This window comes from Triticum urartu, chromosome 7A (assembly GCF_056163025.1).
Source record: "Triticum urartu cultivar PI428250 chromosome 7A, HENAU_Tu73, whole genome shotgun sequence".
Lineage (NCBI taxonomy): Eukaryota > Viridiplantae > Streptophyta > Magnoliopsida > Poales > Poaceae > Triticum > Triticum urartu.
In genome coordinates this window covers 29,391,057-29,417,736 of record NC_141879.1, presented here as the reverse complement: position 1 = coordinate 29,417,736, position 26,680 = coordinate 29,391,057, and the positions used below count along the sequence as shown (strand labels likewise).

General features: G+C 49.0%; 1 protein-coding gene across 1 annotated transcript in view; it reads left to right on the top strand.

The window, feature by feature from the left end:
- LOC147957263 (uncharacterized) overlaps positions 1-10,423 on the top strand; it is a 28,927-nt gene extending 18,504 nt beyond the window's left edge. The window contains exon 2 of the mRNA XM_087531623.1: positions 9,933-10,423. Within this exon, the coding sequence (XP_087387749.1) occupies positions 9,933-10,423 (491 nt within the window). The remainder of the gene's footprint in view (positions 1-9,932) is intronic.
- Positions 10,424-26,680: the final 16,257 nt, after the last annotated feature.

Below are 26,680 nucleotides of genomic sequence, written 5' to 3'. Positions count from 1 at the left end.
AATATAACTGTCATCGTAACCTTAAGCGTGCGGACCCTACGGGTTCGAGAACAATGTAGACATGACCAAGACACATCTCCGGTCAATAACCAATAGAGGGACCTGGATGCCCATATTGGCTCCTACATATTCTACGAAGATCTTTATCGGTCAGACCGCATAACAACATACGTTCTTCCCTTTGTATCGGTATGTTACTTGCCCGAGATTCGATCGTCGGTATCCAATACCTAGTTCAATCTCGTTACCGGCAAGTCTCTTTACTCGTTCTGTAATACATCATCTCGCAACTAAATCATTAGTTGCAATGCTTGCAAGGCTTATGTGATGTGCATTACCGAGAGGGCCCAGAGATACCTCTCCGACAATCGGAGTGACAAAACCTAATCTCGAAATACGCCAACCCAACATGTACCTTTGGAGACACCTGTAGTACTCCTTTATAATCACCCAGTTACGTTGTGACGTTTGGTAGTACCCAAAGTGTTCCTTCGGTAAACGGGAGTTGCATAATCTCATAGTTATAGGAACATGTATAAGTCATGAAGAAAGCAATAGCAACATACTAAACGATCGGGTGCTAAGCTAATGGAATGGGTCATGTCAATCAGATCATTCTCTTAATGATGTGATCCTGTTAATCAAATAACAACTCATTGTTCATGGTTAGGAAACATAACCATCTTTGATTAACGAGCTAGTCAAGTAGAGGCATACTAGTGACACTTTGTTTGTCTATGTATTCACACATGTATTATGTTTCTGGTTAATACAATTCTAGCATGAATAATAAATATTTATCATGATTATAAGGAAATAAATAATAACTTTATTATTGCCTCTAGGGCATATTTCCTTCATACCTGCCCCGCGAGATATCCATAACCGAGATAGTCGTGCACCGTCGTGAGCAGTGCGGCTCTCATAGGGAAATATTCTTTCTCTGCACCGTCCCACGTATTGGCTGGCGTTTTCCACAGCGTGTCTAGCTCCTCTTTCAGCAGCCCCAGATACAGATTGATGTCGTTCCCTGGTTGCTTCGGCCCTTTAATTAGCATACTCATGTGAATGTACTTCCTCTTCATGCACAACCAGGGGGGAAGGTTGTACATCCACACAAACACAGGCCACGTGCTATGTGTGCTTCTCTGGTTGCCAAATGGATTGACTCCATCGGTGCTCGCGCCCAGCACGATGTTTCTTGGATCCTTCCCAAATTCTGGGTATTCGAAGTTCAACGCTTGGCATTGGCTCGCATCCTTAGGGTGACTCAGCATCTTGTCTTTTTTATTTATCTCCGGATCATTTCCGTCATCTTCCCGCTTCTTCTCCTCCCTATCCGCGTGCCAACGCAGGAGATTTGCTACCTTAGGGTCCACGAAATACCGCTGCAGACGAGGAGTGATCGGAAAGTACCACACCGATTTTCGAGGAGCTTTCTTCCTCTTCTTGTATCGAGTGACTCCGCACACCGGACATATGGTAGACTCCGCGTGCTCGTCCCGATAAATGATGCAATTGTTCATGCACACATGGTATTTCACGTGCGGTAAATCCAGAGGACACACGATTTTCTTCGCCTCCTCGAAACTGGTCGGGCACTTGTTCCCCTTGGGAAGACATTTGTGCCAGAATGACATGTTCTCGTCAAAGCATGCGTCGGTCATTTTGTGTTTTACCTTCATCTCCAGATCCATGAGCGTTACTTTCAGGCGGGTATTCTCAGGCCTGCATCCTTCATACAATGGAGTAACCGCGTCTATCTCCAGTTGATCCAGCTTGGCTTTCTCTCGGGCGGCAGCTCTTGCGTTATCCGTCTGCTTGAGAAGCAGCTCTTGAATATGAGGGTCCTGCACCCAGCCTCCATCGTCGTCTGCTCCGGCATCTTCATCTTCATGATCATGCCCTTCGTCTTGATCTTCCTCATCATCATGTACGACATCTTCTACATGATGACTGTGTACAGCATCACCGTTGTGATCATGTCCTGGAGATTCTTCGTCTTCTCGCCCGCCCTCGCCGCGGTGGTACTTGTCTTGTTGCCCTTCCTCATTTCTTGCCCGGCCCCCATGGACGACTTCATAGTCATCTTCATCACCTTGCCACCGATAGCCATTCATGAAACCACGCAAGGGCAGGTGGTCCCGCACCTGCCCGGAATCCGGGTCCGCAATAAGGCTCTTCAGCTTGCATCTTCGACACGGACATCTTATCTCCGTCTCGTTCTTTTGAAGCATCTCGGCCTTCGCGGAGCTCAAAAACCTATTCACGATGCCTTCGGTCATCGTGCGGACCATGGTCGCCTGCGGGATAGAGCAAAACGATATTTTAGAACCAAGAAAAAATTTGGCATGACCTTCCCTAAAAATAGGACCAAAAAGAATGCATAGTGCCAAAATTCTCGCCGAAACGGAAATGAATCAACATTCCGGCAAAATATTGGCAAATATCGCATTTCAAATACCGGTACCTGCAAACACAAACATATATGCAACACCACAAACACATGCAACACCACAAACATAGATCTAGCTAGGCCACAAAAAGTGCATGTGCACGTTGTTGGAGCGAGCTAGGGAGAAAAAAAGTAGATCTACATCATGAAGATAGCTTTCCCCTTACTTACCTATCAAAAAAAGGTAATTTCACCACTTAATTTTGATGAATCTATGGTGAAAATGAGGTGAGGAGGAGGAGGCAGCCGAAAGCTTGGAGAAGGAGGTGGAGGGAATGAAGTGGGGAAAGTGAATAGGTAGGTGTGGGGCTGTCCAAAATATCTTGTTGGGGTCCCAGGTTACTAATGGCGCACCTGCAGGTGGTGCGCCATTAGTAGTTTTGCAGAAAAGTAAAAAATATATATATATATATATATATATATATATATACTAATGGCGCACTTTTACAGGGTGCGCCATTAGTAGTTTAAACTAGTAATGGCGCACTGTGAGGCGGTGCGCCATTAGTAGTTTTGCAAAAAAAAGAATAAAAAAAATTCAGTATTGGCGCACTCCATGTTTGGTGCGCCATTACTAACTAGTAAGGCGCACCAGAGGTAGGATGCGTCACTTGTATGTATGTAAAAATGAAAAAAAATATATCACTAGTGGCGCACCAGTTTTCTGATGCGCCATTAGTGTCTTCCACACTAATGGCGCATCACCAACTGGTGCGCCATTAGTATATAGTAGTGGCGCACTACTTCCCTGGTGCGCCATTAGTGTCAATCCTATCTATAGCCCTTTTCCTAGTAGTGGCCCACGCGTCCTTTCATTTTTTTGCATTTTTATGTATGCTAAACTTTTCATTTGATCGCCGAACTGTGGCAAGATGATTGCCGAACTGGGCCGCTGATCGCCGGACTTGTGGCGTTTTTTAGAAGCGGGAATGACCAAGTTCGAATTTGCCACGACTTGAAAGGCGGCGCCTGGGGGCGTGGCTGGAAGCTAGATCGTCTCCAGGGCCTAAAAAGCGTCGGGCGGGCGCCTAAAATAGCGCTGGCCTATGCGTTGGGGGGCCGAACGAGTGGAGATGCTCTTACAAAGGACGGCCATGGCAAAACTCATCAAACCAAACGAACTGGCAAGAGAAGAAGTACCATCGCAACTTTGGTATGGTGTGCCTTTCACTGGGCCGGTACAATATCAGCATTGTGATGTTAAGGAAATGCAAAATCAGCTGGGAGGCCCCACCTCCACAAATTTTCTATGGTGTTAAGATTGCAATGGTCACCAAGGTGTAAATTGAACACCTAAAAAACAGTGAATCTAAGAGACCTGTCCTTGGGAAAGAGAAGACGGAACTAGACTTTTAAGCGTTCAAAGTCTTACACAGGGACATAATAAAGACTGAACTTGTACGTTGGGTCACTTTGTGAAGTCTTACCCTTTCACCCATCGGTCGAGATGGATCTAATAATGATTACAGAAATTATTAATTCCAACTTGAGAGTGAGATAAGAACGAAACGGCCCAGCACCAAATAGTCCGATCCAAGTCTGAACATGTCATTACAGGGTTTTGTCAACTGGGCGAGTCAGATAAGATCAAATGATGAACAAGTTGGCTATCAGATAGATCTGGCCTTACCCTGTAGTGTACACCAAATAATGTATATATGATCAAGTTGAGTGCGGACACGATTCCATCTGCCCCCGTGCCGCTCCCTCCCCGAGGTGACACGGGCGGCGAACTCCCTCGGCCTCTCCTCGCCCCACCCATCCCATCCACCCCCTCACCGTCGCCGGTAGCCTTCGGTAGGCAAAGCCTGCATGGAGCCGGCGGCGGCGGGGCTTGTGCCCCTCGTCGGCTGCTTTTTTGATGGGGAGATCTCAGGCGGCTGATGACTGTCCGGAGCTCGTCTTCACGGTGGCGTTCTCGATCATGGCAACTGTGGTCGCTCGCGCGCGGCGCGGCGTCGCCATGATGGGAGATCCGTCGCGGGCATGCGGACGCGGTCTTGGCCGCCCGTGCGGGGCCGATCTGGGTCCTCGCGGGCCGCAGCTGGCGCGGGTGGTGGGGGCGAGATTCGGGCTCGGACGGTGTGCCGTGCGCCGGATCTGGTATGGCGCGGTGCTACGGCTCTGCAAGCGGGCTGGTGGTGGCACCGACTGTAGGTATCGTGATGGTGCCATGGCCGGTCAGGCAGCGGCGGCCTAGATCCTTTCATCCAGGCCCCAGCACAGATGGAGGCAGACTGTGCACGACATGCTTGAGGTAGTCTCTTCAAACAGATCCGGGTGAAAACCTGCTCTCAGCTAGCTGCCAAGGCCGGCGGTGGCGGCGATGTCTACGTCGTTCCCTTCTTAAAGGCATCGCCGTGGAGAAGTTCCAGGCCACACTCTGCTACCTCCGGGAGAAACAATAGATCAGTAGATCCGATGACGGCGGCGCTCTGGTGTCGTTTCCCTCTTGGGGGCATCATCCTTGGAGGTGTACACAGGCCGAGGGACCAGTGGAAGGCTTCTTTGGTGGAGCGGTGCTTCAGCTTACGCATCGATGGCAGCGGATCTCGGTAGCATGGCGCGGTGGAGATTAGGCGTCTGATGCGCGGAGATGGACTCGCGAAGGAGGAGAAAATTGTCTGGTGTCATGGTGGCATTGATGACAGAGAGGCCTGGCAAGGTCGGTGCATCAGTTCTACTCTAAGATGGATCGATCGAAGATGGAGGTGACGGCCCTCGCAGCGTGCGGTGCTCAGTGGGAGTTTGCCAGACCGGTGTGTGACCCAATCCAGGTAGTGGCCTTGATGGGGCATCCGGCTTTAGATGTTAGGCTTTGATGCGATATCTGTTTGGTATTAGGCCTAGACATTCGGCACATCTTCATCAAAGGGATAGGAGTAGCAACAGGGTTGCCAAGATGGTGGCTTCAGGCTTATTGATGTATCACCTTGTATGGTCTTTGTGAATAATTAATAAAATGGCTGCATGCATCATCCAGATGCAGAGGCCGGGGTACATCCTCCTTTTCTAAAATAGAGAAGTTGAGTGCTGACATTATTAGGGCTTCGGTTTCACTAGTAGAAAACGGGCCTATTGTCCCGGTTCGTCAGGGCCTTTTGTCCCGGTTCCTGAACCGGGACTAAAGGGTCGTTACTAATGCCCTGACCCTTTAGTCCCGGTTCTAACCAGAACCGGGACAGATGGGCCTCCACGTGGCCGGTGCACCGAGCCCAGGCAGGAGGGCCTTTGGTCCCGGTTGGTGAAACCAACCGGGACCAATAGGCATCCACGCGTCAGCATTTCTGTGGCTGGGGTTTTTTTTGAAAGGGGCTTGTGTCGTGGTTCTAACTCTGACAGTGATGTAGGGGGGTATGTATGGAGAGGCTATATCTTAGCTATGGAGGAGTTGTAAGCACACGAGGATTACGAGTTCAGGCCCTTCTCGGAGGAAGTAACAGCCCTACGTCTCGGTGCCCGGAGGCGGTCGACTGAATTATGTGTGTATGAATAACAGGGGTGCGAACCCTTGATACTGAGGAGGGGATGGCTTATATAGAGTTCGCCAGGCCCCTCGAGCCCTCAGTAATGCAAGGTTTAAAGTACATTAAGACTGGGGGTTACTGGTAGCGCCCCTAATAAAGTGGTATGATGACCATAAAAGCTACTTAATGACCGACCGTTTGCGTGCAGGGTGACTTTAGATCTCCTGGCAGTCGAGTGGTTGGAATTTGGTCGAATAATTGCTTCGTGGTCGAGTGTCTTGAATCTGTCGACTGGGATACCTCCAAGTCGATTGAAAGGTGACTTCTTCTAGGGATGTCCTTGGGTAGGGTACTTAGGAAAGGTCCATGCCCCTATCCTAGGTACATAGCTTCATCATTAGCCCCCGAATGGATCGAGGTTCGAGTGGGGAAGGAGTTAGGGATCTTTCCGACTGGTTCTTCATGTTATATGAACGTCTTGTTTTGGATCAATTGTCACGGATGACGTCGTCAACTTCTTTCAGTCGCCTTGATCCATTCTTGGCCTCTTGTCGAGTGAATTTCTTTACTTGTGAACTTCCGAGTGATGGTGTGAAAGGGATCTTCTGTTTGACGAGTTGTTTTGCGGCCCGCGGATTTTGCGGGATTTGAATTTCGGGAAGCGCGCGGGATGGGGGCGGCCGTAGTAATTGGATGGGATAGGACGGAAGCTCCTCGATCCCCGCGCCACCTTTTGTCGCCATGTACCACGCGCGCGCCTGTTGCGGGATTTGACGGGATTGCCTGGGCCTACCAGTCAGCCACTCGGAAGCGACCTCTTATAAGCTGCCGGCTTGGGACCCCCGAACAGTGCGCCTTCACTTTTCCCCCTTTCTTCACAAGATCTTCCGCCACCTCCGCTCCCACCTTGGTGCTGTAGGTCTGTTCGAGCTTCGCCGGCGACGATGGTGAAGGAGAAGACGTCGGCTCTGGAGCGCGCGAAGAAGGCGGCGGTGCAGGGGAAGGGGAAGAAGTCCGCTCGGGGCGGATCTTTCTCGAGGACTGCTCTGCCCAAGGATTGGATCCAGGGCAACTGGATGCCGTCGGTGATTCGGCAGGATGATCTCGATGATCTGGTCGAGGGGGGACTCATTCCCCACGAATCTGCGCGCCTCCCGGGGAAAGAAGTCGAACCCCAGCCTCTTGATGGTGAGTGCGTCCTCCTCGCCACCCATATCGATCGTGGATTCTCTCTGCCTCCTCATCCTTTTTCCCGGAGCTTCTTGAACTTCTTCGGAGCGCAGCTCCATCACTTTACTCCCAATTCTATTGTGTATCTTGCTGCTTTCGTTTCCTTGTGTGAAAACTTCTTGGGTTGCCGCCCCCATTGGGGACTCTTCAAGCACATCTTCACTTGCCGCTCTCAGTCGGTCAAGAAGGCCAAGTCGAGTGACGAACGGACGCAGGTGATCCAGCTGTGCGGGGGCCTGCCGATCCAGATGAGGGGAAAAAGCTCCTTTCCGTCTATCACTTTTCCCGAGTCAGTCCGTGGGTGGCAGTCGACTTGGTTTTACTGTAAAGACCAGGTGACCCCAGGACAGTCGACTGGGCTTCCCCCTTTTTCTCTGAACCGAGCACAAAAACCTGCCTCTCTGAAAGTGACGCCAGAGGAAAAGGCGCAAGTCAAGGTGCTGGTCGGTCGAGTGGTTCAGCTTGTCCGCGAGGGTGTGACTGGCATGGACTTGTTGGAAGTCTTCCTTCGGAGGCGCATCCAACCGCTTCAGGCTCGTGACCACCCGATGTGGCTGTACTCGGGTCTTGAAGACACCACTAGGGTTCACCCAGAGGAGGTCACTGACGAGATGTTGGAAGGGTGGCTGTCGAGTATCACAGGGAACAAGGACAACCCCCGAGGAGCCAGGAGGATTCCTCCACTCGACCAAACATACGAAGTGGACAAGGTCTGACCTTGCATTTCCGACTGTGATCTTGCTTTCTTTATTTGTTCTTTTTGGATCAGTCGATTGACTTTTGTCTCGTTTGTTGTCCTCTAGGCCACTACTGAGATGTACTCGACACCCAATGGAGCACAGGAGCAGGACGAGGAAGGAGAGGCGAGCGGAGGCGAAAGTGGAGACGAGGGAGAAGAGTGGGAATCTGACGGCAAAGGAGAGGGGGATGACGACGACGACTCCATTGAAGAGGAGGAGGAAGAAGTCGAACCTCCCTGCTCGGAACGGCGATCCGAGCTTACACACGACCCTGCGCGGGAACGTGGTAAGGCGACTGTCCCTGTTGGGCAGTCGTCGAAGCGCTCTCGGACCTCATCTCCAGCGCCGACAGAAAAAGCTCCCAAGCACCCACGCGCGACACCGTCCAAGCCACCCAAGGCTCTGCCCAAGATGAGGATGACTGTCCCCACCATTTCTGGGTAATAGTAGAATTTGTTTTCCTTTGTCGAACGTGACGGACTCTTGGTCGACTCATTGAATAAGCTGACTGACTTTCGAAATTTGCAGTGCTGCCACCTCGGAGATCTCCGCCAAGGATGATGATCAAGAGATGGAAGACGCTGTTACCTCCAACCCCGGTACGATCACTGATGCTCTGCTTTTAGCCGACTGACGATTTCTTATAATTCCGGTCGATTGGATTTTTCTTGTAGCTCCTCCTCATGTCATTGACCTCCCTGATGATGACGACGAAGTGCCGCTGAGTGCGCGAAGGAACAGGAGGGCGCCGGCTGGCAAGACCCCACAAACTACTCCGGCGCCTGAGGCCGCAGTCTGGGAGGGTGGTGATACCACTCGGGTTTCTGTGACCTTCGCTGAACCTCTGACGAGTGTCCGGCCTTCGACGTCGACTGCAAATCCGCCTTCGCTTTTTGCCACACACCACGTCCCTGAGGACCAAGTGGATGCCGCTAAAGAGACTATACGCCAGGCGGGGATCATGATGGAGCAAGTGAAGGTGGTTCGGGAAGCCAGCCAAGCAGCTTATGACGCGAGCTCAGCTCTTCAGAGCAACGTCCAGGTCAGTCGATTCACCGCTTGTTCTGTTAGGATATGCTATCTGAAGAGTCTCTTTTCCGAAGATCTTTATATCTGTATGCCCACTGGGTGTGTCTATTAATCTTTTTGGCGAGTGGGGGCACGCTAAGTGCACCCACTGGGTGTAGTCCCCGAGACTACGGTGGACTGCTGGCAGTCGACTGTAGTCTTTATGTTGTGTTGCTTTAGCTGAACTTCTTCACTCGGTCTGGTCAGGCCATGTCGAATGGAACTGTACACGGTCGACTGCGGGCAGTCGATTTTTTTGGTCGAACCAGTGGGGGCACGCTGAGTGCACCCACTGGGTGTAGTCCCCGAGACTACTGTCGAATGTTTTTGATTCGGCTGTAGTCTTAGAAACGCCATCATTGTCTCTTGGTTACTCAGAAGCAACTTATCTTGGATGTCTGTCGACTGATTTTTTGCAGAAATCCTGCGAACTTGTGGTTCGTTACACTGAGTTGGAGAACAAACAGATCCAGCTGAACCTTGACTTGAAGCTTGCTCAGGAGAACTTGCAGAAGGCGAGGGACGAAGCAAAAGGTATGGCTGGTGAGCTTTTGTCGACTGTCCTTTTTTTCTGGCCGTCCTCGATGTTGATCTCACTTGCTGTTTCGCAGAAAAAATGGAGGAGGCTCTGAAGAAGAAGGATCAAGACCTTGCCGAAGCGCAGAAGGAGGCCCTGAACAAAACGAAGCTTGCTGAAGAAAAACTGGCTTCAGTCGGTACTCTTGAAAAGGAAAACTCCAGGCTGAAAACTGCTCTCGACGCGGCTAATTGAGAGGTCAACCGTCTGAAGAATGGCAATATAGCTCTGACTGACAAGGCAAGTGAACTGGCGGGGAAGAGGAACGATCTGGAGGCTTATCTCGGTGGACTCGCCAAGAAGCTGTTCGTCATGCTCGAGGGTAATTACTCCAGCCTGACTGACTTGCAGTTACCAAATCTGCGTAGAGCCACTGACTTATCCTTGAATTGTGTTTACAGAATTCTGCCAGAACTTCGAAGAGGAGACCAGTCGAGTGGAGACAGACTTGGACCCCATCAATTCTCCAGTGAAGGACGAGGCTGCTATGAACGTGCTCCGACTGGAATCTCGTGTTGCCGACGTTGTTGACTATCTTGCTCGGTTGAAGGTTGCGATGTCACTGATCGACACGTTGCTCTGGCCTAGGACGACGCTTCAGAATGACCTTGAGTCCCTGATGACTCGACTGAATGAAGTCCCAGGTCGAGTGGCGGAATGGAAGAAATCTTCTCCTAGATGTGGCGCTGACGTCGCTCTGTCTCTGGTCCGCGTCCACTGCAAGGAGGCGCGAGAAGAAAAGTTGGCCGCCATCCAAGTTGCCAATACCAGGAAGCACAACTTTCAAGACTTCATGGAGACTTTCATTGCTGCTGCCACTCGCATTGCAGACGGGATCGACTTGGACGAGTTCGTCGCCCCTTCCAGTCCTCCGCATGAGGAATAAAAACTTTTATACTTCACTTTAAATTTGCCTCGGAATGCCGAGTGGATTTTGTAACCGTTAAACTCTGTCGACCTGGAGGCTCGAGTACTTTGATCTGCGGTCTAGAACATTTGGATCTTTTCTGAACTTGATTTATCATTGAATATCTTCATGAATTATCTGTCGAGTGGAATTTGTTCTTCACTCGAAATAACTTTGTATTTGTGGTGCGACTTCGAAGGAGAAGGTAGCAGTGGATTTGCACCTCATCGTCCTTGCGGATTGGGATGTGTTCCGTACTTAGGGAGCACTGGGCTGCAACTAAGCCTCTGAGTGGAAGATCTGCTCTCCACTCGGTAGGATTTTAAAAACTTAGGCGAGTACTGGACTACAGCTAAGCCCCCGAGTGGGAGGTCTGCTCTCCACTCGGTAGGATTTTTTCAAACTTAGGCGAGTACTGGACTGTAGCTAAGCCCCCGAGTGGGAGGTCTGCTCTCCACTTGGTAGGATTTTTTCAAACTTAGGCAAGTACTGGACTGCAGCTAAGCCCCCGAGTGGGAGGTCTGCTCTCCACTCGGTAGGATTTTTTCAAACTTAGGCGAGTACTAGACTGCAGCTAAGCCCCCGAGTGGGAGGTCTGCTCTCCACTCGGTAGGATTTTTTCAAACTTAGGCGAGTACTAGACTGCAGCTAAGCCCCCGAGTGGGAGGTCTGCTCTCCACTCGGTAGGATTTTTTCAAACTTAGGCGAGTACTGGACTGCAGCTAAGCCCCCGAGTGGGAGGTCTGCTCTCCACTCGGTAGGATTTTTTCAAACTTAGGCGAGTACTGGACTGTAGCTAAGCCCCCGAGTGGGAGGTCTGCTCTCCACTCGGTAGGATTTTTTCAAACTTAGGCGAGTACTAGACTGCAGCTAAGCCCCCGAGTGGGAGGTCTGCTCTCCACTCGGTAGGATTTTTTCAAACTTAGGCGAGTACTAGACTGCAGCTAAGCCCCCGAGTGGGAGGTCTGCTCTCCACTCGGTAGGATTTTTTCAAACTTAGGCGAGTACTGGACTGTAGCTAAGCCCCCGAGTGGGAGGTCTGCTCTCCACTTGGTAGGATTTTTTCAAACTTAGGCGAGTACTGGACTGCAGCTAAGCCCCCAAGTGGGATTCTGGCTCACCACTCGGTAGGATTTTTAAACACTTAGGCGAGCACTGGGCTGCAGCTAAGCCTCCGAGTGGGAGGTCTGCTCTCCACTCGGTAGGATTTTTTCAAACTTAGGCGAGTACTGGACTGCAGCTAAGTCCCCGAGTGGGAGTCTGGATCACCACTCGGTATGATTTTTAAACACTTAGGCGAGCACTGGGCTGCAGCTAAGCCTCCGAGTGGGAGTCTGGCTCGCCACTCGGTAGGATTTTTAAACACTTAGGCGAGCACTGAGCTGCAGCTAAGCCTCCGAGTGGGAGTCTGGCTCACCACTCGGTAGGATTTTTAGACACTTAGGCGAGCACTGAGCTGCAGCTAAGCCTCCGAGTGGGAGTCTGTCTCACCACTTGGTAGGATTTTTTTTACAAACTTAGGCGAAACGGATTCGCAGCTAAGCCACCCACTGGGGGATTTCACACGCAAACAAAAGCAACAACAATTATAGGAAAATTTGTAACACTCTTGTCTTTGATGAATAGACTACAGAAGTTTTTCTTATTACATCTCATTCGAGTGAGAATTCAAGTGTGAAAGGGGCGGAGCAGTTCTGTGTTCCAAGCTCGTGGCTCATCGATCTGGCGATCGACATTGTAAAGGTGATACGCTCCATTGTGGAGGACTCTGGTGATGATGAAGGGGCCTTCCCAAGTAGGAGCGAGCTTGTGTGGTTTCTGTTGATCCACTCGGAGGACCAAATCTCCTTCTTGGAAGGCTCGACTCTTCACATTTCTGGCATGGAATCGACGCAAGTCTTGCTGATAAATGGTCGATCGGATCATAGCCATTTCTCTTTCTTCTTCCAGGAGGTCGACTGCGTCTTGCCGGGCTTGTTCTGCTTCATCTTCGGTATAAAGCTCGACTCGGGGTGCATTGTGAAGTAGATCACTCGGCAGGACTGCTTCCGCTCCGTAAACCAGAAAGAACGGAGTTCTTCCAGTCGACCGATTCGGGGTGGTCCTCAATCCCCACAGAAGTGACGGAAGCTCATCGACCCAAGCGCCTGCTGCGTGCTTGAGATCAGGCATCAGCCGAGGCTTTAGTCCTTTGAGAATCAGACCATTTGCCCTTTCTGCTTGTCCATTTGACTGGGGGTGGGCGACTGATGAGTAGTCGACTCGTGTGCCTTGAGAGGCGCAAAAAGCTCTGAACTTGTCTGAATCAAAGTTTGACCCATTGTCGGTGATGATGCTATGCGGGACTCCATATCTGAATGTTAACTCTTTGACGAAACTGATAGCAGTGCAAGCATCAAGATTCTTGATAGGCTTAGCTTCAATCCATTTGGTAAACTTGTCGACTGCCACAAGCACATGTGTGAAACCGCTCCTGCCTGTTCTCAATGGGCCAACCATGTCCAGTCCCCAAACAGTGAAGGGCCAGACGAGTGGAATGGTCTTCAGGGCTGATGCAGGCTTGTGCGACATGTTGGAGTAGAACTGGCACCCTTCACACTTGTCGACTATCTCTTTCGCCATTTCATTCGCTCTTGGCCAGTAAAATCCCGCTCGGTATGCTTTAGCCACAATGGTCCGAGAGGACGCATGATGACCACAGGTCCCCGAGTGGATATCATCAAGGATTATCTGACCTTCTGGTGTTATACACTTCTGACCGACTCCAGTTGCGCTTTCTCTATACAACTGTCCCTTTATAACTGTAAAGGCCTTGGATCGACGGACGATCTGTCGAGCCTCTTCTTCGTCCTCCGGGAGTTCCTTTCTCAGTATATACGCGATGTACGGTATCGTCCAGTCAGGGGTGATTGCCAAAACTTCCATGATTAGGTCGACCACTGCCGGAATTTCAACTTCAGTCGGATCTGTGGCACTCTTTGGCTGCGGGGATTCATCTATAAAAGGATCTTCTTGGACTGATGGCGAGTGGATGTGTTCCAAAAACACATTGCTGGGGATGGCTTCTCTCTTGGAGCCTATCTTTGCAAAATCATCAGCCGCTTGATTTTCCAGTCAGGGGATGTGATGAAGCTCTAACCCCTCGAATTTCTTCTCTAACTTTCTCACTGCATTGCAATAACCAGTCATAGCTAGACTTCTGATGTCCCATTCTTTCATCACCTGATTAACCACCAAATCTGAGTCGCCATAGACCATGAGGCGACGGACGCCGAGTGAAATGGCCATGCGCAACCCATACAAAAGTGCTTCATATTCTGTTTCGTTATTGGAGGAATCTAAGTGAATCTGGAGAACATATCTGAGCTTATCTCCTCGGGGGGAAACCAAAACTACCCCAGCATCGGAACCATTCAGCATCTTAGATCCATCGAGGAACATGGTCCAGTGCTCCGAGTGAACTTGAGTCGGAAGTTGCTGTTCGATCCACTCGGCGACGAAATCTGCAATTGCTTGGGACTTGATAGCCTTTTTTGCCTCAAACTTGATATCTAGGGGAAGAAGTTCAATCGCTCATTTGGCCACTCAACCAGTTGCATCTCTGTTGTGCAAAATCTCTGATAGTGGGGCGTCGCTGACGACTGTAATGGAATGATCAGAGAAGTAATGTGCAACCTTCTTCGTGGTCATATAAATCCCATATACAAGCTTCTGGTAATGAGGATATCTTTGCTTTGAAGGAGTCAAAACTTCAGAAACATAATATACTGGGCGCTGAACTTTGAAGGCCTTTCCTTCTTCTTCCCGCTCGATCGTAAGTACTATACTGAACACTTGTCCTGTGGCTGCAATGTAAATCAGCAAAGGCTCCTTGCTGATTGGGGCAGCAAGCACTGGCTTGGTGGAGAGCAGAGCTTTGAGCTCTGTAAATGCTGCATCAGCTTCTGGAGTCCACTCGAACTTGTCGGACTTCTTCATCAGTCGGTAAAGAGGCAATGCCTTTTCACCGAGGCGAGAGATGAATCGACTTAAAGCGGCCAAGCATCCTGTAAGCTTCTGGACGTCATGCACACGCACAGGACGTTTCATCCGGAGTATAGTACCAATTTTTTCAGGATTGGCATCGATTCCCCGTTCGGAAACGAGAAAACCGAGTAACTTCCCACCTGGAACTCCGAACGTGCACTTTGACGGATTGAGCTTGATATCATACCTCCTGAGGTTGGCAAAGGTTTCAGCAAGGTCAGTCAGCAGGTCGGAACCCTTCCGTGACTTGACCACAATATCATCCATGTATGCCTCCACATTCCGACTGATTTGAGTGAGCAAACACTTCTGAATCATCCTCATGAACGTGGCTCCGCCATTCTTGAGGCCGAACGGCATGGTGACATAATAGAAACACCCGAATGGAGTGATGAAAGCTGTTTTGATCTCGTCAGGCCCGTACAGACGGATCTAATGGTACCCGGAATAGGCATCTGAAGGAAATATGCCCTAGAGGCAATAATAAAGTTATTATTTATTTCCTTATAATCATGATAAAGGTTTATTATTCATGCTAGAATTGTATTAACCGGAAACATAATACATGTGTGAATACATAGACAAACAAAGTGTCACTAGTATGCCTCTACTTGACTAGCTCGTTAATCAAAGATGGTTATGTTTCCTAACCATGAACAATGAGTTGTTATTTGATTAACGGGATCACATCATTAAGAGAATGATCTGATTGACATGACCCATTCCATTAGCTTAGCACCCGATCGTTTAGTATGTTGCTATTGCTTTCTTCATGACTTATACATGTTCCTATAACTATGAGATTATGCAACTCCCGTTTACCGGAGGAACACTTTCGGTACTACCAAACGTCACAACGTAACTAGGTGATTATAAAGGAGTATTACAGGTGTCTCCAAAGGTACATGTTGGGATGGCGTATTTCGAGATTAGGTTTTGTCACTCCGATTGTCGGAGAGGTATCTCTGGGCCCTCTCGGTAATGCACATCACATAAGCCTTGCAAGCATTGCAACTAATGAGTTAGTTGCGGGATGATGTATTACAGAACGAGTAAAGAGACTTGCCGGTAACGAGATTGAACTAGGTATTGGATACCGACGATCGAATCTCGGGCAAGTAACATACCGATGACAAAGGGAACAACGTATGTTGTTATGCGGTCTGACTGATAAAGATCTTCGTACAATATGTAGGAGCCAATATGGGCATCCAGGTCCCGCTATTGGTTATTGACCGGAGACATGTCTCGGTCATGTCTACATTGTTCTCGAACCCGTAGGGTCCGCACGCTTAAGGTTACGATGACAGTTATATTATGAGTTTATGCATTTTGATGTACCGAAGGTTGTTCGGAGTCCCGGATGTGATCACGGACATGACGAGGAGTCTCGAAATGGTCGAGACATAAAGATTTATATATTGGAAGCCTATGTTTGGATATCGGAAGTTTTCCGGGTGAAATCGGGATTTTACCGGAGTACCGGGAAGGTTACCGGAACCCCCCGGGAGCTAAATGGGCCATGATGGGCCTTAGTGGAAAAGAGAAGAGGCAGCCCTACATGGGCTGCGCGCCTCCCCCTTCCCCTAGTCCTATTAGGACTAGGAGAGGTGGCCGGTCCCCTCTCTCTCTTTTCCCCCTCCGCGAATCCTATTCCAACTAGGATTGGGGGGGGGGGGAATCCTACTCCCAGAGGGAGTAGGACTCTCCTGGCGCGCCACACCTTGGCCGGCCAGCCTCCCCCCCTCTAGTCCTTTATATACTGAGGCAGAGACACCCTAGAACACACAAGTTGATCCACGTGATCTATTCCTTAGCCGTGTGCGGTGCCCCCAGCCACCATAGTCCTCGATAATACTGTAGCGGAGTTTAGGCGAAGCCCTGCTGCTGTAGTACATCAAGATCGTCACCACGCCGTCGTGCTGACGGAACTCTTCCCCGACACTTTGCTGGATCGGAGTCCGGGGATCGTCATCGAGCTGAACGTGTGCTCGAACTCGGAAGTGCCGTAGTTTCGGTGCTTGATCGGTTGGATCGTGAAGACGTACGACTACTTCTTCTACGTCGTGTCAACGCTTCCGCAGTCGGTCTGCGTGGGTACGTAGACAACACTCTCCCCTCTCATTGCTATGCATCACATGATCTTGCGTGTGCGTAGGAATTTTTTTGAAATTACTACAAAACCCAATAGTGGCATCCGAGCCTAGGTTATTTATGTTGATGTTATATGCACGAGTAGAACACAAGTGAGTTGTGGGCGATATAAGTCATACTGCCTACCAGCATGTCATACTTTGGTTCGGCGGCATTGTTGGACGAGACGACCCGGACCAACATTACGCGTACGCTTACGCGAGACCGGTTCCCTCGACGTGCTGTGCACATAGGTGGCTTGCGGGCGACTGTCTCTCCAACTTTAGTTGAACCAAGTATGGCTACGCCCGGTCCTTGCGAAGGTTAAAACGGAGTCTATTTGACAAACTATCGTTGTGGTTTTGATGCGTAGGTGAGATTGGTTCTTGCTTAAGCCCGTAGCAGCCACGTAAAACTTGCAACAACAAAGTAGAGGACGTCTAACTTGTTTTTGCAGGGCATGTTGTGATGTGATATGGTCAAGACATGATGCTGAATTTTATTGTATGAGATGATCATGTTTTGTAACCGAGTTATCGGCAACTAGCAGGAGCCATATGGTTGTCGCTTTATTGTATGCAATGCAATCGCGATGTAATGCTTTACTTTATTACTAAGCGGTAGTGATAGTCGTGGAAGCACAAGCTTGGCGAGACGACAACGATGCTACGATGGAGATCAAGGTGTCACGCCGGTGACGATGGTGATCACGATGGTGCTTCGGAGGTGGAGATCACAAGCACAAGATGATGATGGCCATATCATATCACTTATATTGATTGCATGTGATGTTTATCCTTTTATGCATCTTATCTTGCTTTGATTGACGGTAGCATTATAAGATGATCTCTCACTAAATTATCAAGAAGTGTTCTCCCTGAGTATGCACCGTTGCGAAAGTTCTTCGTGCTGAGACACCACGTGATGATCGGGTGTGATAGGTTCTATGTTCAAATACAACGGGTGCAAAACAGTTGCACACGCGGAATACTCAGGTTATACTTGACGAGCCAAGCATATACAGATATGGCCTCGGAACACGGAGACCGAAAGGTCGAGCGTGAATCATATAGTAGATATGATCAACATAACGATGTTCACCATTGAAAACTACTCCATCTCACGTGATGATCGGTTATGGTTTAGTTGATTTGGATCACGTAATCACTTAGAGGATTAGAGGGATGTCTATCTAAGTGGAGTTCTTTAATTCATTTGATTAACTGAACTTAAATTTATCATGAAACTTAGTACCTGATTAGTATCTTGCTTGTTTATGTTTGATTGTAGATAGATGGCTCGTGCTGTTGTTCCGTTGAATTTTAATGCGTTCCTTGAGAAAGCAAAGTTGAAAGATGATGGTAGCAATTACACGGACTGGGTCCGTAACTTGAGGATTATCCTCATTGCTGCACAGAAGAATTACGTCCTGGAAACACCGCTGGGTGCCAGGCCTGCTGCAGGAGCAACGCCGGATGTTATGAACGTCTGGTAGAGCAAAGCTGATGACTACTCGATAGTTCAGTATGCCATGCTTTACGGCTTAGAATCGGGACTTCAACGACGTTTTGAACGTCATGGAGCATATGAGATGTTCCAGGAGTTGAAGTTAATATTTCAAGCAAATGCCCGGATTGAGAGATATGAAGTCTCCAATAAGTTCTATAGCTGCAAGATGGAGGAGAACAGTTCTGTCAGTGAGCATATACTCAAAATGTCTGGGTATAATAATCACTTGATTCAATTGGGAGTTAATCTTCCAGATGATTGCGTCATTGACAGAATTCTTCAATCACTGCCACCAAGCTACAAGAGCTTCGTGATGAACTATAATATGCAAGGGATGAACAAGACTATTCCCGAGCTCTTCGCGATGCTGAAAGCTGCGGAGGTAGAAATCAAGAAGGAGCATCAAGTGTTGATGGTCAACAAAACCACTAGTTTCAAGAAAAAGGGCAAAGGGAAGAAGAAGGGGAACTTCAAAAGGAACGGCAAGCAAGTTGCTACTCAAGAGAAGAAACCCAAACCTGGACCTAAGCCTGAAACTGAGTGCTTCTATTGCAAGCAGACTGGTCACTGGAAGCGGAACTGCCCCAAGTATTTGGCGGATAAGAAGGATGGCAAGGTGAACAAAGGTATATGTGATATACATGTTATTGATGTGTACCTTACTAATGCTCGCTGTAGCACCTGGGTATTTGATACTGGTTCTGTTGCTAATATTTGCAACTCGAAACAGGGACTACGGATCAAGCGAAGATTGGTTAAGGACGAGGTGACGATGCGCGTGGGAAACGGTTCCAAAGTCGATGTGATCGTAGTCGGCACGCTACCTCTACATCTACCTTTGGGATTAGTATTAGACCTAAATAATTGTTATTTGGTGCCAGCGTTAAGCATGAACATTATTTCTGGATCTTGTTTGATGCGAGACGGTTATTCATTTAAATCAGAGAATAATGGTTGTTCTATTTATATGAGTAATATCTTTTATGGTCATGCACCCTTGAAGAGTGGTCTATTCTTGTTGAATCTCGATAGTAGTAACATACATATTCATAATGTTGAAGCCAAAAGATGCAGAGTTGATAATGATAGTGCAACTTATTTGTGGCACTGCCGTTTAGGTCATATCGGTGTAAAGCGCATGAAGAAACTCCATTCTGGTGGACTTTTGGAACCACTTGATTATGAATCACTTGGTACTTGCGAACCGTGCCTCATGGGCAAGATGACCAAAACGCCGTTCTCCAGTACTATGGAGAGAGCAACAGATTTGTTGGAAATCATACATACAGATGTATGTGGTCCGATGAATATTGAGGCTCGTGGCGGATATCGTTATTTTCTCACCTTCACAGATGATTTAAGCAGATATGGGTATATTTACTTAATGAAACACAAGTCTGAAACATTTGAAAAGTTCAAAGAATTTCAGAGTGAAGTTGAAAATCATCGTAACAAGAAAATAAAGTTTCTATGATCTGATCGTGGAGGAGAATATTTGAGTTACGAGTTTGGTGTACATTTGAAAATTGTGGAATAGTTTCGCAACTCACGCCACCCGGAACACCTCAGCGTAATGGTGTGTCCGAACGTCGTAATCGTACTTTACTAGATATGGTGCGATCTATGATGTCTCTTACTGATTTACCGCTATCGTTTTGGGGATACGCTCTAGAAACGGCCGCATTCACGTTAAATAGGGCACCATCAAAATCCGTTGAGATGACGCCTTATGAACTGTGGTTTGGCAAGAAACCAAAGTTGTCATTTCTGAAAGTTTGGGGCTGCGATGCTTATGTGAAAAAGCTTCAACCTGATAAGCTCGAACCCAAATCGGAGAAATGTGTCTTCATAGGATATCCAAAGGAAACTATTGGATACACCTTCTATCACAGATCCGAAGGCAAGACTTTTGTTGCTAAATTCGGAAACTTTCTGGAGAAGGAGTTTCTCTCGAAAGAAGTGAGTGGGAGGAAAGTAGAACTTGACGAGGTAACTGTACCTGCTCCCGTATTGAAAAGTAGTACATCACAGAAAACTGTTTCTATGACACCTACACCAGTTAGTGAGGAAGCTAATGATAATGATCATGAAACTTCAGAACAAGATAGTACTGAACCTCGTAGATCAACCAGAGCAAGATCCGCACCAGAGTGGTACGGTAATCCCGTTCTGGAAGTCATGCTACTAGATCATGATGAACCTACGAACTATGAAGAAGCGATGGTGAGCCCAGATTCCGCAGAGTGGCTTGAAGCCATGAAATCTGAGATGGGATCCATGTATGAGAACAAAGTGTGGACTTTGGTTGACTTGCCCGATGATCGGCAAGCAATTGAGAATAAATGGATCTTCAAGAAGAAGACTGACGCTGACGGTAATATCACTGTCTACAAAGCTCGACTTGTCGCGAAAGGTTTTCGGCAAGTTCAAGGGATTGACTACGATGAGACCTTCTCACCCGTAGCGATGCTTAAGTCTGTCCGAATCATGTTAGCAAATTGCCGCATTTTATGATTATGAAATTTGGCAGATGGATGTCAAAATTGCATTCCTGAATGGATTTCTGGAAGAAGAGTTGTATATGATGCAACCAGAAGGTTTTGTCGATCCAAAGGGAGCTAACAAAGTGTGCAAGCTCCAGCGATCCATTTATGGACTGGTGCAAGCCTCTCGGAGTTGGAATAAACGCTTTGATAGTGTGATCAAAGCATTTGGTTTTATACAGACTTTCGGAGTACATAGCTGCTTCGGAAGCAGCAAATGAAGGAGTCTGGATGAAGGAGTTCATATCCGATCTAGGTGTCATACCTAGTGCATCAGGTCCAATGAAAATCTTTTGTGACAATACTGGTGCAATTGCCTTGGCAAAGGAATCCAGATTTCACAAGAGAACCAAGCACATCAAGAGACGCTTCAATTCCATCCGGGATCTAGTCCAGGTGGGAGACATAGAGATTTGCAAGATACATACGGATCTGAATGTTGCAGACCCGTTGACTAAGCCTCTTCCACGAGCAAAACATGATCAGCACCAAGGCTCCATGGGTGTTAGAATCATTACGGTGTAATCTAGATTATTGACTCTAGTGCAAGTGGGAGACTGAAGGAAATATGCCCTAGAGGCAATAATAAAGTTATTATTTATTTCCTTATAATCATGATAAAGGTTTATTATTCATGCTAGAATTGTATTAACCGGAAACATAATACATGTGTGAATACATAGACAAACAAAGTGTCACTAGTATGCCTCTACTTGACTAGCTCGTTAATCAAAGATGGTTATGTTTCCTAACCATGAACAATTAGTTGTTATTTGATTAACGGGATCACATCATTAAGAGAATGATCTGATTGACATGACCCATTGCATTATCTTAGCACCCGATCGTTTAGTATGTTGCTATTGCTTTCTTCATGACTTATACATGTTCCTATAACTATGAGATTATGCAACTCCCGTTTACCGGAGGAACACTTTCGGTACTACCAAACGTCACAACGTAACTAGGTGATTATAAAGGAGTATTACAGGTGTCTCCAAAGGTACATGTTGGGTTGGCGTATTTCGAGATTAGGTTTTGTCACTCCGATTGTCGGAGAGGTATCTCTGGGCCCTCTCGGTAATGCACATCACATAAGCCTTGCAAGCATTGCAACTAATGAGTTAGTTGCGGGATGATGTATTACAGAACGAGTAAAGAGACTTGCCGGTAACGAGATTGAACTAGGTATTGGATACCGACGATCGAATCTCGGGCAAGTAACATACCGATGACAAAGGGAACAATGTATTTTGTTATGCGGTCTGACCGATAAAGATCTTCGTAGAATATGTAGGAGCCAATATGGGCATCCAGGTCCCGCTATTGGTTATTGACCGGAGACATGTCTCGGTCATGTCTACATTGTTCTCGAACCCGTAGGGTCCGCACGCTTAAGGTTACGATGACAGTTATATTATGAGTTTATGCATTTTGATGTACCGAAGGTTGTTCGGAGTCCCGGATGTGATCGCGGACATGACGAGGAGTCTCGAAATGGTTGAGACATAAAGATTGATATATTGGAAGCCTATGTTTGGATATCGGAAGTGTTCCGGGTGAAATCGGGATTACCGGAGTACCGGGAAGGTTACCGGAACCCCCCGGGAGCTAAATGGGCCATGATGGGCCTTAGTGGAAAAGAGAAGAGGCAGCCCTACATGGGCTGCGCGCCTCCCCCTTCCCCTAGTCCTATTAGGACTAGGAGAGGTGGCCGGCCCCCTCCCTCTCTTTTCCCCCTCTGCGAATCCTATTCCAACTAGGATTGGGGGGGAATCCTACTCCCAGAGGGAGTAGGACTCTCCTGGCGCGCCACACCTTGGCCGGCCAGCCTCCCCCCCTCTAGTCCTTTATATACTGAGGCAGAGGCACCCTAGAACACACAAGTTGATCCACGTGATCTATTCCTTAGCCGTGTGCGGTGCCCCCAGCCACCATAGTCCTCGATAATACTGTAGCGGAGTTTAGGCAAAGCCCTGCTGCTGTAGTACATCAAGATCGTCACCACGCCGTCGTGCTGACGGAACTCTTCCCCGACACTTTGCTGGATCGGAGTCCGGGGATCGTCATCGAGCTGAACGTGTGCTCGAACTCGGAGGTGTCGTAGTTTCGGTGCTTGATCGGTTGGATCGTGAAGATGTACGACTACTTCTTCTACGTCGTGTCAACGCTTCCGCAGTCGGTCTGCGTGGGTACGTAGACAACACTCTCCCCTCTCATTGCTATGCATCACATGATCTTGCGTGTGCGTAGGAATTTTTTTGAAATTACTACAAAACCCAACAGCGTCTAGGAAAGACAAACGCTCACATCCCGCAGTCGAGTCGACTATCTGGTCGATGCGGGGGAGAGGAAAATGATCTTTCGGGCAGGCCTGATTGATATGCTTGAAATCAATGCACATGCGAAGTGACTTGTCCTTCTTGGGGACCATGACAACATTGGCGAGCCACTCGGAGTGGTAAATTTCTCGGATGAACTCCGCTGCTAAGAGCCGAGCCACCTCCTCGCCAATGGCCTTCCTCTTCTGGACGACGGACCGTCGAAGATGTTCTTTCACAGGTTTAAATTTTGGGTCGACTCATAGACAGTGCTCAGCCAGCCCCCTGGGAACTCCAGGCATGTCAGCAGGCTTCCATGCGAAGATGTCCCAGTTCTCACGGAGGAACTAGATGAGCGCTTATTCCTATTTGGAGTCGACCATCGTTGAGATGTGAGTCGGAGCAGCGTTTGGATCGGTCGGGTGAATGTGAACTGTCTTCGTTTCACCGGACGACTGAAAAGCTGATTCTGAAGCAGGCTTCTTAGCTCGTACCAACTCACTCGGATCTGCAGTCTTCTGATACTCTTGCAGCTCGACCACCGCCATCTGAGCATCAGCAATCTTTGAGCCTTTCTGAAAACACTCTTCTGCTTTCTTCCGATTGCCTGTAACAGTGATCACACCTTTGGGACCAGGCATCTTCAATTTGAGATACACATAACATGGTCGAGCCATGAAGCGTGCATAAGCTAGCCTGCCCAAAATAGCGTGATAAGCACTTTGGAAATCCACAACTTCGAATGTCAACTTTTCCTTGCGGTAATTCTTGGAATCACCGAAAACCACATCAAGAGCAATTTGGCCGAGTGACTCGGCTTTCTTCCCAGGAATGACTCCATGGAAACTCATGTTACCGGTGCTGAGCCTGGACATCGGAATGCCCATCCCTTTCAATGTTTCTGCATATAGTATGTTCAAACCGCTGCCTCTATCCATCAGGACTTTGGTCAGTCGAGTGCCTTCGACAACTGGGTCGACCACCAGAGCTTGCCTCCCAGGGGTGGCAATGTGTGTAGGGTGATCAGACTGGTCGAATGTGATGGCAGTCTGGGACCACTTCAGATAATTGGGTGTTGCTGGGGCAACCATATTTACCTCACGGTTAATAACCTTCAGTCGACTTTTGCTCTCAACATCAGTAAAAAACATCAGGGTGGAATTGACCTGGGGGTACCCTTCGTCACTATCTTCCTTGTTCTCAACTTTGTCTGACTCCTTTTCCTTATCTTTGGACTGCTTGCCCTGAAACTGCTGGATCAGAAGCCGACACTGTCGAGTGGTATGCTTTGGGTAAATGAGTTTACCCTCTTCATCTTTCTTGGTGTGGATGTGACACGGTAGATCCAAAACATCATTTCCATCTTGGTCTTTAACTTTCTTGGGGTTCCAAGGTCCTTTGGGTTTTCCCTTAAATTTTCTCTGGGTTACGGCCAGGGCCTCCCCAGGAGCGGCTGGCTCGGCTTTCCGCTTCTGTTTCCGACTGGAATTTCCTCTGGTTTCCTGGGCGACTGCTCTATGCTTGCCACTCCGGAGTCGATCCTCATCTTCACCATTAGCGTATTTGGTGGCAATCTCCATCATCCGATTCAGAGACATCTCTCCGGTTCGACCGAACTTCAGATTCAATTCTCTGTACTTAACGCCTTCTTTAAAGGCACAAACTGCTTGATGATCTGGTACATTTTCAGCTGTGTGATGCAATGTGATCCACCTCTGGATGTAATCCCTCAGAGTTTCATTCGGTTTCTGTACGCAAGACCGCAATTCCGTAAGGCCTGCAGGTCGCTTGCATGTTCCTTCAAATGTGGTGACAAACACTCGGGAGAGATCCTCCCAAGTGTAAATGCTGCTGGGTGCTAACTGATTCAGCCACGCTCTGGCCGAGCCTTCTAACATGAGAGGCAGGTCCTTCATGGCTACCTCATCGTTCCCACCGCCAATCTGGACAACCACTCGGTAATCTTCGAGCCAAGTATTGGGCTTGGACTCACCGGTGAACTTACTAACTCCAATCACCAACCTGAAGTTGGGAGGAATTACAGCGGCTCTGATGGCTCGACTGAAACACTCCGGCCCTGAAACATGTAGTCTGCTACTGGTAGGCGCATCTCTGTTGTGGCCTTCTCGGTGAGCTCTATTCCTGTCGACCAAACCTTGAACGAGAATGGATCTCGCATCAAAGCCTGGTTCCCTGGGGTCGACTGGAATTCTCCGCCCAACACTATGAGGGCGTCTGTCAACCTGCTGTCGAGACACATATGATCCACTCCTCAGGGGAGGGGTTGGCACTCGACGCCGATCATCACGATCGAATCGGTGATCATACTGCTCATTCCTTCTGTATTGATCACGCCGGTCTCCACGTCCCTCATGCCTCGGAGGCGATTTTGGGCTGTGAGCCGACTGGACTGTATCCGCTGCAACGGATCGACTGTGGATCCTGTTCCGCGACTGAGAAACAACGGAATTCTGGTCTCCCGCTGCCCGGAGCAACGCTCTGATTTGCAACAAGCCTCTGCCAGCCTCTGACTGGGAGGGCTGAATCGACTCTGCTATACGGGCCGCAGCCGCCAAATTCTGAATCGGAGTACAATATACCTGCGGGGGCGGAAGGAGTTGACGTCGACTGGATTCTGGAGCCCGTTGACGTGCTCGCTCGTCGAGTACTCGCTGGAGATTCTCCAATCAAGTGCGCTCGGCCAAGTTAGCCAAGCGCGCGTCCTCCAAGGCTCGGGCCTCGGGGATTTCTCCAACGATAGGAGTGTGGAGTGCATCCATATTCCGGCGGCGAAGCTCCTCCTGCTGCAACGACGTGAGAGGCTCGGGGAGATACTCCTCGTGAGGACGCGACGGGTCGCCCCCATCCGCGCCTCCGTCAGCGCGGGGAAAACCGGGAGGACTGTGTGGCCCATCGATCACCAGAACCTCTGCAGCTGGGTCACTGCTGTCGCATTCGGATGTGGTCTCTGCGGAGCCAGTCGACAGGTCGAACAGGCCGTAGAGGGATTCGTCGGGCTCGATTGCCGCGACTTGTGGGGTGGTTGACTGGCGGGCCACCGCATGCCTCACCCACCTCTGAAGCCTCGACCGACCGGAGCGCTTGCGCCGGCGAGAAACAGGGCGGGGAGATGCCATAGGAGCCGACCGATACTGGGTCGACGGCTGCCGCAGGAGGACACCACGGACGCATGCGCGAAAGTGCGTTGCCCCGCGGATGGGGAGCGCGTCGACGTCGAGTGGAGCCTCCTGAAGCCAGGCGGAGTCATCGGCGATGAACGTGAGCGCGCCGAGACGGATCTGGCGGCCCTCCATCAAAGCTCCGCCCGAAACCATGATCAAAGAGATCGGAAAAAATCGCAACTTCTCCAACTAGGCGCTAAGACTCCTAGCCCCACGGTGGGCGCCAACTGTCGTGGTTCTAACTCTGATAGTAATGTAGGGGGGTATGTACGGAGAGACTAGATCTTAGCTATGGAGAAGTTATAAGCACACGAGGATTACGAGTTCAGGCCCTTCTCGGAGGAAGTAACAGCCCTACCACTACACCACAACACTTGATTGGGGGCAGTTAACTGCCGGGAGAAATATCCAACCTAGGGCAAAAGAACTGCCGGGACATTTGTTTCTGCCGGTACAAACATGTCAGGGCAAAGAAACTGCCGAGAGAACTTAAGCGATGACGGCACACGAACTGCCGGTACA